Source organism: Gekko japonicus, unplaced genomic scaffold, assembly GCF_001447785.1.
Source record: "Gekko japonicus isolate JY-2015 unplaced genomic scaffold, Gekko_japonicus_V1.1 scaffold1191, whole genome shotgun sequence".
Lineage (NCBI taxonomy): Eukaryota > Metazoa > Chordata > Lepidosauria > Squamata > Gekkonidae > Gekko > Gekko japonicus.
Window position 1 is genome coordinate 568,554 of NW_015164708.1, and position 10,950 is coordinate 579,503.

A 10,950-nucleotide genomic window follows, 5' to 3' on the forward strand; every position below is an offset into this window, starting at 1 on the left:
GTTTATAAGGGAGAGGACTGGTTACAATATAGAGATATTTTGAAACCTGTTGGAAAATCATTTGAGATGAAATCAGAAGAAGAAATAGACTATAAATATGGTTGGTTACAATATAGACAGGTTTATGATCTGTTTAAAACAGCTAAAAAAAAATTTGGGTTGAGGAAAAAATATAATGAAATTGAAAATCTGTGGTTGGAAGGAGGCAAAAAGATGATATCTAAGATGTATAAGATTTTGCTAAAATGGTATATGGAAGATAAAACAGTGAAAGATCAGATGGTAAAATGGGCAGTTAATATGAATATGTCATCCTGGGAATTTTTATGGAAAAATGCAATTAAAATTTCAACATGTAATAATCTAAAAGAGAACTGTTATAAGATGATGTATAGATGGTAAAAAGGTAAAGGTAAAGGTTCCCTTGCTCGAAAGCCAGTCGAATCCGACTCTAGGGTTGCAGTGCTCATCTCCGTTTCCAAGCCGAAGAGCCAGCGCTGTCCGAAGACGTTTCCGTGGTCATGTGGCCTGCATGAGTAAACACCAAGGTGCATGGAACGCTGTTACCTTCCCACCGAAGTGGTACCTATTTATCTACTTGCAATTTCTTGCTTTCGAACTGCTAGGTTGGCAGGAGCTGGAACTAGAGACAGGAGCTCACATTTCCGTGGTCATGTGGCCGGCATGACTAAACACCAAGGCGCACGGAACGCTGTTACCTTCCCACCGAAGTGGTACCTATTTATCTACTTGCAATTTCTTGCTTTCGAACTGCTAGGTTGGCAGGAGCCGGAACTAGAGACAGGAGCTCACCCCTTCTTGCGGCACCCGGGTCTTGAACTGCTGAACTACTGACCTTCCACAGCCTGCAGTTCAGCGTCTTAACCACTTGAGCCACCGCATGGTTCATGACACCAAAAAAGATAGCGAATATAAGTAACAATTTATCAAACAAATGCTGGAAATGTAAAAAAATAGAAGGCTCTTTTTACCATATGTGGTGGACATGTGATAAAGCAAAAAGGTTTTGGACTGAGGTCCATACAGAGATGGAAAAAATAATGAAATGTAAAATTAAGAAGGAACCTGAAGTGTTCCTTTTGGGACTTAAAATGGAGGAAGTTAATATTGCAAAACGGACTTTAACGTGGGATATGATTACAACTGCCAGAATGATATACGCTCAATGTTGGACGCAAGAAAGAACTCCCAATATCTGGGAATGGTTGAAAAAGTTACTTTTTATGGTTGAGATGGACAAAATGACGAGAAAGCTTAAAAATCAAGAAGCAGAAGATTTTTTTGCAGATTGGAAAGACTTTAAAGACTACTTGGAGAAATACTGGGATGTAAAAAACAATTTATTTTGCTTTGACAATTATTAAGGTTGGATGGACATTTAGATTAAATTTAAACATACATAGATAAACACATAAAACGATACGTTACCTAAAAGAATTATGTTGTTAAAGAATTGGAAAAGGAGGAAAAAATTCAAGAATGTAATAGAGGTTTGAGCACTGTGGGAAGTCAGAAGGGGGAGAGATATTTGGATAAAAGGATATGAAAAGTTTGTTATATGACGTAAAATTTTACTTATTATATCCTAATAAAATTGTTTTTTTAAAAAACAATAGAAACTTTTTAAAAAATTGCTCACTTGTAAAGGCAGAAAAAGTAACATCAATTTTATAACATTCCTCAAAACAACTATGAGCAACGGGAAACATCAGATGGTGTGTGTTTCCTTTTATTATTAATGGCTTTATTGTGTAGAGGCAGCAGCTAATAAGATACGTAGCCACTCTGATAAATGACCGTGCATGAAGTTCAGCTAGGAAACAAAAAGCAAGATACTTAAACATTATGGAAGATCACAGCTGCAGCCCCAACGTTCTGAACATACTTCCTAGGACTTGTGAAGATTTGAGGAACTCTGAGCAACGTTCTGGTCCCTCTGAATATGTTTAGTTATTATTATTTGTTGAAGGCAATATCAAGGTTGACATAAATTTGGCAATTTTTATGGGCTTTTAAAAACTGCCATTCAATACATTTCAGCTACTGAAGATCAGCTTGTACTGAAGTGACTTATGAAATTAGTTTGGATGATTTTTTAAAAGATGAAGCCCTTGAAAATAAACATTTGCGATTATTTTAATGCTACAATTTTGCTTTTCAGCTTCTTTGCTCTTAGAAAAATACATGCAGATGTGCATGATCCCATTGTCTTTGGAAAAGTGCAAAAGTTACTTAAAAAAACCCAAAGTGAAGTGTGCCTCCTGCAACAAACTATCTCATCCAAAGTATGTCAGGCTAGATCCAAAGGATTGTGGAAGTAGCTCCGTGAGCCCAAGAGGCATTCAAGTAAACATGAACAATAAACATTTGGCAGCTTGCTGACAACACCCCCCACTCCCGCCTCTGACAGTCATTGGTTCTGGTCACACGTGCCGGGAAATGCGGGGAGGAGGCGTGGCTTTTTGCGCCGGCACAGTGTGTCCCGCTGCAAACGCGATCAGACATGACGGCAGTTTCCTTCCTCGGCGCACGTTCCCGGCATGCTCCAACAACGCAAGAGGAGCACGCTGGAGCGATCAGACAAAGAGTCAGCGGCCCGTTGCAAGCCGTTTGCTAGTGGACTTTATGAGGTACCTTTTTACTCCGCATCTTCAGCCGGCTGCAACAGTTGCACTACGCTGGCCAGATGCTGCTGTGTGATCGCACCCTTATAATCCACCTGGCATTCGTGCTGCTCCCGCGGCAACTTCTGCGTCTGATCGGAGCCATACTGTTTTTAAACTAAAAGCTATTTTGTTCAAAATCTGATGTAGCATGGAGCTCAGCTGGTGATGTGGCAGGGAGAGGCATACCCAGAATTCCACCAAGCTAGCGTGATTCCTTTCCCAATGACCCTTTGGAGCCCGGTCCATCTGGTCTCTCTCAATACAGCTACATCAGAGCAGCTCTTCTTTATATAACAAACACTGACAGATCTATAACACTGTGACTTACTTGAGAACCTGTTGCCTGATGTTATTCCGCAGCTGGTTTTTGTTCAGGTGAGGACTCCACGTGTGAGTTGCTAGGTGGTTAGAAACAAAGTTGTCGACCCGCTGCCGTAAGTTCTGATAAGCCGGCTGAAAGGAGAGGATACGAAAGATGCAAAGAATAATATTTTAGCTTTGGCAAGCTTGGGCACAATGTATGATCCATGTCTTAGAACTGGGTCAATGAAAAGAGGTGAAGGGACACACAATAAACTATACTCCTCAACAGGGGAAAAACACCCTTTTTTGATAAAGAAAATCTTTTCTGCAAATAATTTTGAAAACAGGACACAGCACTTCCTCTGCTAAGACTGTTTAGTTATTTTCTAACAACGCGTTCTAAATTGGGAAAAAACTGAAAACTGAAGAATACTTTCCACCTCTCTCCCACCATAATTGTTGTTTTTAATGGAAAAATTGGGAGAGGGGACTGTAATGAGATTTTTAAAAAATTTAGTATGACTAAAATGCTTTTAAAACCAAGGTTCTCAAATGAGTTAGCTGACTTTTACTTCCTAAAAATGCATTATACTATAGCAAGACGATCTACAATATTAGTCAATTACTACAGATGCATAATCTTCAAATCATCTGGCCTGCTTTAGATTTCTCCAGGATGTGAAAGAGAACTGTGCCTGGTGAAATCCATGGATATAAAATTGAAAGTTCATAATAACCAGGAAGAGGCCCTCCCCTAAATTCAAGTCAGAGCCTTGTGAACTGCTATGGAGGAAAATCTTTTGGGCTCTGAACTCATGTGACACATGTACTTGGGCACTATTTGTTCCCTCTTTTCCTAACTGATGAAAGCTAAGAAATGTTTACATGCTGTAAAGGGCCGTGGTTTGCTGCTCCGCTTTTGTGAGCACGCACAATAATGGCTCCATGTGCTAAGTCATACAGACCGGATTTTTATATGCCAAGCACTACCATTTAAGTCTTTGAAGACACCACGGACTGCACATATATTTCCCCCCAATTCTGTCCCCCCCCCCAAGAAAATAAGGCAACCTCTCCCCCACAGTTTCCAAATTTTACTTCTTCACCTTTGATTGAACCAAAAGGAACAACAAAAAAGAACAAGAGTCTAGTAGCACCTTAAAGACCAACCAAAATTTGTGGCAGGATAGGAGCTTTTGCGAGTCACTGCAATGAGTCACACGGTGACTCCTGGACTCTTGCTCTTTTCTACTGCTACAGACAGACAGGAAGCTCGGGAGCTGCCCTGCCACCACTCTCTGATTTACTTTACCCAGAAATGAAAGGTTCACAACTGGGCAGTAATTAGAAGGACTGGTGGGATCCAACAATGGTTTCTTTAAGAGTGGTATTATCACCGCCTCCTTTAAACCCTCTGGATAAACCCCCAAACAGAAGGACAAGTTGAAAATATCCATCAGGGAGTCCTGTATTCCATCACCGCTGGCTTTCACCAGCCACGATGGACAAGGGTCTGGGAGGCAAGTGGCTGGCTTAACAGCACCCAGGATCCTGTCAACACTGACAGACAGGTTGCGGAGGAGTGACAAGATTTTATCCGCAAAAAAGCTCACAAAAGCCTCACAGCTAATGGCCAGATTCCTAAAAATTTGGGTTCTCTCTGTGAGAGAAGTCAGTGACCTAATTATCCTGAATAACTGTGCTGGATGAGAGCTAGCGGATGCAATGGAGATTGTATAAAATTCCCTTTTAGCAGTCTCACTGCCATCTCATAAGATTTCAAAAATGTCCTACAGGATGTTCTTGCAGTTCCGTTATGAGACCGTCACCAGGCTCTCCCTAGTCACCTAAGCTCCAGCTCCATCCCTCTAAGCGCCACGGTGTACCATGGGGCGGAGCAAAGAGGACATTGGGGTGTGGGCAGGATTTCATTGATGGCTTCAGAGAGTGGACATTCCAGTCCTCTATCAGTGCATCTAATGAGTCACCGGGAGGCATCAGATCCCGCAGAGCATTCTGGAATCCAACTGGATCCATTAGTCTCTGCGGGCATGCATAAATCCACTCACTGCCTAGACAGGGGAGGGTTGGGAGCCGGACCTTCAGGGCAAAATTATCAGATGATGGCACTCCATCAATAGCAATCAGATCCATGCCAAAGACCAAGTCCGGTGTGTGGCCTGCTTGATGTGTGAGTCCCAGTGCTGCCATGGAAAACACCAGGTCCAATGCCGGCAAAGAGCTGGCAACATCAGCATGGACAGGGAAACACCCCCCCCCCCGAACTATCAGTCTTGGGAATTCCAAGGCCCAGGATGCCACCGCCTCCGGGAGGCTTGGTAGGCTGCCTGCCGGTGTGCTAGATGGTTGGTACACCAGCCAGAGAGCCAAACTCTCCTCAGCATCCCAGACCAAGCCAACACAGTTAGTGCCAGAGATCTTTGGGATGGGGAGAGCCCTGAAGGAAAAAAGACTTGTGGATGAGTATCACCACTCTCCCCCAACCCTGCGTCCAAGACTGATGGAGGACCAAACCGGGGGGGGGGGGGGGCAGTTCTTTCAGGGCGACTGTCTTGCCTTCCCTCACCCAGGTTTCTGTCTTGCACACCAGCTCCACTTCTTGCTGTACAAAGTAATTCTGTAGGGTCGTTTTATTATTAATGGACCTGGCGTTGCACAGCATCAGTAACAGAGGTGGGTTAACTTTCCTAGCCCCCTCGCCAACATGCCTTGGGATGGGGCAAAGGTTGGAAGGGACCAAGCATAACCATATCTCCGTCTCCTTCCATTCCAGAACCTACTCCCACCGCCATACAATGCTCCCTCTAATCTGTGGAGTCTTGTGAGCAAAAATTCTACTTTGTGAGCTACTGGCATTAAAGTTGTGAGCAAGCAATTTAGCTATTGAATAAATTAGTTTGCTCTGGAGCCATCCTTCCTGAGCTAAGACAAAAATGAGTGAGCTGGAGGCTAAAAAACTGTGAGGTAGCTCACACTAATTCAGCTTAGAGGGAACACTGCCGACATACCTCCGTCTGCCCCGATCTCTGGGATCCCTGACCTGACTCTAATGTTGGCAATGTTTCTACCATCTATTCTGGCTCTCTGTCCCTCCCCTCCCCCGCCCTTATAAATCACAACCTAAAATACAACAATTCCAATTTAGTAACAATTAAAACTAATGCCACAATAAAAGCTATAATTTCCTAATCAAACACCCTCCCACATTCACTCCCTTCCTCCCTACTGTTAACACTATATATCAGATCCTGTATCTACTATGCTAGTTGGGAAGAGAAAAATTACGAATTCGTTAAAAACTGGGAGGGAGACAATTAAGAATTAAGAGGGTAGATATTTTACGGCCTAGAATGATTGAAAAACCTTTTCAGCGGTAAGCGCATGGCCTGCCAGCATCTGATCACAGTACAACAGCTTACTACTCAAGGAAATCACCCCGGGAAAGGCCACTAATTTTCTCAACAGAACTAGAGCTCTGCCCACTGCTGGATCAACAATGGTGTTTCAGCCAAGGAAAATATCTCAGCCACGCCAACCATTCTGGAAGGGGTGGGGGTTTCTGGAAAACTCCGAGTGGCTCTGACCATCTGGTGCTCCGGGTCATCCAGTCTTCGGTGACTCACTCTGGAGGAGATCTGAAGCTCCAAGGCCACCACGTGTGTCCAAGGCCAGACCACCCTCCACAGCTCCCCTCCAAGAGGAGTAGGAGTAGAAATCAAAGGCTGCCGAGTCCATTTCAGGGAAAGTTCTACAGAATCTGGAGGCATCAATTGCATCCACACTTCTGCGGTTCCAATAAGCCCAGAGGCCACCCCATGACCGTTTCAAGAGGTCTAAAGATCTAACCAGGGTTATGGCTTGCATCCACCTGACTATCTTATCTAGAGATGTGAAGGCCCAAGAGGTGGGGAAGAGTTCAGGAAAAAATATTTATCTTGCAAGGACTCCCCTCCTCCCAACTTCTCCAGTACCAAAATTAAAGAAATTTGGTGTGCACTGAATAACCCTCCAATGAAATATTTTCTATTTTGGAACAAACGTAAGCAGCTACTCCTATTATCCTATATATAAAAAAGCCCAATGTATTGGCACTTTCTAGCTCTCCCATTGGCTGTGCTGTCCGCTCCATCAGCCATTGGCCTGTCAACCACCACTCAAGAGTACTCATGTGCCATTGGCTGCATGCTGGGTCTGCTCCTCTCCCACGCCCACTGCCAGCTTCCCTGTCAGAATAAACTGCCAAAATGGCTGTCTCTCCTGACGAAGATGCTTCTACTGCTGCTTGGCTCGCTGGCTACTGAGGTGGGCCAGCAACCGTCAAACTATTCTCTTCTCCTGCTGTAGGGCTAACTTTCCCTTCAGTGGCTGTTGCTAGGCAACCAAGCTTGGTTCTGTCAGCTTCAGGTTGGGAAATACCTAGAGATTTTGTGATGGAGTCTACAGAAGTCAGGGTTTGGGGAGGGGAGAGGCCTCGGCTGAATAGGATGCCAGAGTCCACCCTCCAAAGCAGTTATTTTCTATGGGGGAGAGATCTGTGGTCTAGAGTTCAGTCGTGATACCAAGCAACACCACAGCCACTGTGACATAGCAGTTAGCACTTCAGTGCAGGGTCTGCTAGAACCAGGTTCTCGCTGTGGGGAGGGGGGAGATGGAAAGCTGAAATCAGAAGGGCAGATAAAGGCAAGTTGATGGTTGGCTCAGAAAGAGACAGGATTGCCAAATCCAGGTTGGGAAATTCCTGGAGATTTGAGGGGGTGGAGCCTTGAGAGGGTGGGGTTTGAGGAGGAGTGGGATCTCAAACTGGTACAATGCCATAGACTCCACCCTTCAAACTGGCCATTTCTTCCTGTGGAGCCATTGTTGCCAATCTCCAGATGAGGACTGGAGATCACTCAGAATTACAACTGCTCTTCAGGTGGCAGAGATCAGTCCCCCTGTAGAAAACAGTGGAATCTGTGTCATTATACCCTGCTGAGGTCGCCATAGCAAATTCACACTGAGTGCCCAAGGCTGGGGCACCCACCCAGAGCCTTTTTCTAGAGCTTACTGTATTTATTTCCACAATGGGCCTTATTCCTAGTGTCTATATAAATCTGTTTCCCCACAATTATCACTCTTTTCTTTGCTATAAAATCTGTGTTTCCTATTTTCAACTTTTATTTTTCTCCCAACTCCTGGATGGCAAAAACAAAGATACATGTGCTAAAATAGCAGAGGGTGCGCCAATCTGCTGCTCTCTTTTTAGTACTGGGCACATTTGCAATTTTACCTGCAGAAAGCTAAGAAAAAGAGGGGGCTGCACCAAGGGAAAATGCAGATGAAGAAAAAGCATGTAGCTTTGTCAGGGGGAATCTTTTGGAACTAAAAAGAATCTGAAATATTCTCCCTGACAAAGCTTCATGCGAAACACATAGGAGCTGTATAATTACTAAAGATTCATTTTCCTCTGCATCAATTCGCTTTTTCATCTATGTTTTGCAGAAAGCTAAACCATTTATGCTTAGCATATAAACCTGTTCCACTATGAATTTTCTGTTAAAGCAATAAAATATACAATATTTACTTAACAAGCCTGAGCTTATTTCATCACCCTCTCCCCGATTTCCCTAGAAAAAAAAGAGTGGGTACTTTTTCCATGGCTTCAGAACTTCAGGAAATTGTACATCTCTGATATCATATTCATACAGAAATAGTTTATAGAAACACTATAAGGCCTACCTGTTTGCTTTGGCCAAGGCGCAGGTTTAAATTGGAAAAGGACAAGAAAATTTAACCTTGATAAAACTTTATCTGGGGGAAAAACTTTTAATAATCAAGAGCAATTGATTATTCTGGGTTAACAGACATGCCTATACGGTTGTACTTGTTGCAAAGCACAGGTCTTTTAGTCATGACAATGAAATGGAACTTGTGAGTTCGAAAGTAGTATACCTCTGTTTGCCACTGAGGAAAAACAGGTGAAGGCCTTTACTTTAATGCCCTGCTAGCACTAGAAGGCTGGAGTTTAGCTGGACTTTGGTATGAATGACCAAGGTAGCTCTTTAAAAAATAAACCCAAACTCTTTAATGCAAGTCCAAATTAAGTTGGAACTTGAATCCCTTCAAATTTGCACAGCGCATGTGAGTCTTGTGTTTTTCGCAATACCTGTCAATAAAGAAGAATTAAATAGGGCTATCCAAGCTGTGTTCATATGTGGGAGATCTGGCTGCGATATCTATCACCACGCTGATCGCCGAGCTGATTCGGCTGATCTCACTTGGTAGGCAGGTGTCTCCTTCAGTACTCCATGTGTGTCCCTCCCAAAGCTGTATGCTCTGTGAAAAAGGACAACCATCTCAGGTGGAAGGAGAACCTAAGCTCAAGCGTTATTTTAGCTATATGAAAGGTGTACCCAAGGAGACTTTGCAACAGCTTAGGTTACCACTTGACTCATGCAGGCGATCAATGAGTGTGTAGGTTGTACCACGACTATGGACATAGAAGCAAAAAGGAATGCACAGAAAAGGGGCATAACCCCAAAACAAAAGTCACACAGTCCCTTTAATTAAGGCTAACTCAAAAAACAACAACCACCACCAAAACCAAACACAAGGAGCGAACTTTTAAGTCCTCCAGGTCTTTTTTCCAAGCCAGATATTCAAACAACAATAGCAGGGTTGTGGTGGAGATCTTCCAGCCAATGTCGAGGAAAGGATGCGACTACAACTCTTCTCTCCAACTTTATTACATACAGAGATGTTTTGGTTTTTATGAAGACCAGAAGTACACCCCACCATGTATACCCACAGAAGAGGTAATGTCCACATTTACCACCCCCTAAGGCAACAAAACTAATGGAAAGACAGATGAAAGGGGGGGGACAAGGCGAGGTTCCTTGCTTTGGGGTGCTGGCGTGCATCTCTATAGGGGCCCCTGGGCTTGGCCTGTTCCCCAACCAAGCTCTATAGGCCACCTCGGACATGACGGGAGAAATATGGAAGGCTGAATACAGCATCACAAGACGAGAAGTCAGGAGCAAAGGGGGAGGGGGGTGACTGCCCTGGAAGCCTCTTGGAAAACGCACTTCGATCTATGGTGCCCCCCCAAGGGAAGTTTTATTCACTTGCGTATTTGTATCTCAGTTTCTCCTCTAAATGGAGCTGTGATGGCTCAAGTGGTTAAGACGCTGAACTGCAGGCTGTGGAAGGTCAGTAGTTCAGCAGTTCGATACCCGAGTGTGCCGCATGACGGAGTGAGCTCCCGCCTCTAGTTCCAGCTCCTGCCAACCTAGCAGTTCGAAAGCAAGAAATTGCAAGAAGATAAATAGGTACCACTTCGGTAGGAAGGTCACAGCGTTCTGTGTGCCTTGGTGTCTAGTCATGCCGGCCACATGACCACGGAAACGTCTTCGGACAGCGCTGGCTCCTCGGCTTGGAAACGGAGATGAGCACCGCAACCCTAGAGTCGGATTCGACTGGCTTTCGGGCAAGGGAGACCTTTACCTTTTCTCCTCTAAAGCTCACAATGCTATGTGTCCTCCACCTCCTCCTCCTCAATACAACCAGCCTGCGAGGTCGGCCGGGATGAGGGGGGGGGGACCGGCCCAAGGTCACCCGGCCAGTTTCCCATGGCGGCGGCGGCGATGAGCCCCCCGGGTCTCTCAGATCCTGAGCCGACGCTTTGGCAGCCGCGGCAGTTCGATTGCTGCCTTCGGATTCCCGAGACTCCTTCTGCCGCCACCCGCCGCAGGCCTCTGAGCAGAACCCCACCCCCAACAGATGACCCCGATCTCCCCCCCCCCGCCCTCCAAGCGGGCAGCCGGTCTGCGGGGGGAGACCTGGACTCCGAGCGCGGCCCCCCCGCCCCTCCCCGCACCTTGGTGTCCACGTCGGCCAGGCAGTCGCGGCGGAACTGGTCGAAGAGGCCCTGGCTCTTGAGGCGGTTGAGGATGAGCGACAC

General features: G+C 45.2%; 1 protein-coding gene across 1 annotated transcript in view; it reads right to left on the reverse strand.

Moving 5' to 3' along the window:
• The window catches only part of BOD1L1 (biorientation of chromosomes in cell division 1 like 1), a gene marked incomplete at its 5' end in the record, with an annotated part of 61,087 nt that extends 50,137 nt beyond the window's left edge, over window positions 1-10,950 (reverse strand). The window contains 2 exons of the mRNA XM_015409534.1: window positions 3,016-3,140; window positions 10,867-10,950. Of these exons, the coding sequence (XP_015265020.1) occupies window positions 3,016-3,140; window positions 10,867-10,950 (209 nt within the window). The remainder of the gene's footprint in view (window positions 1-3,015; window positions 3,141-10,866) is intronic.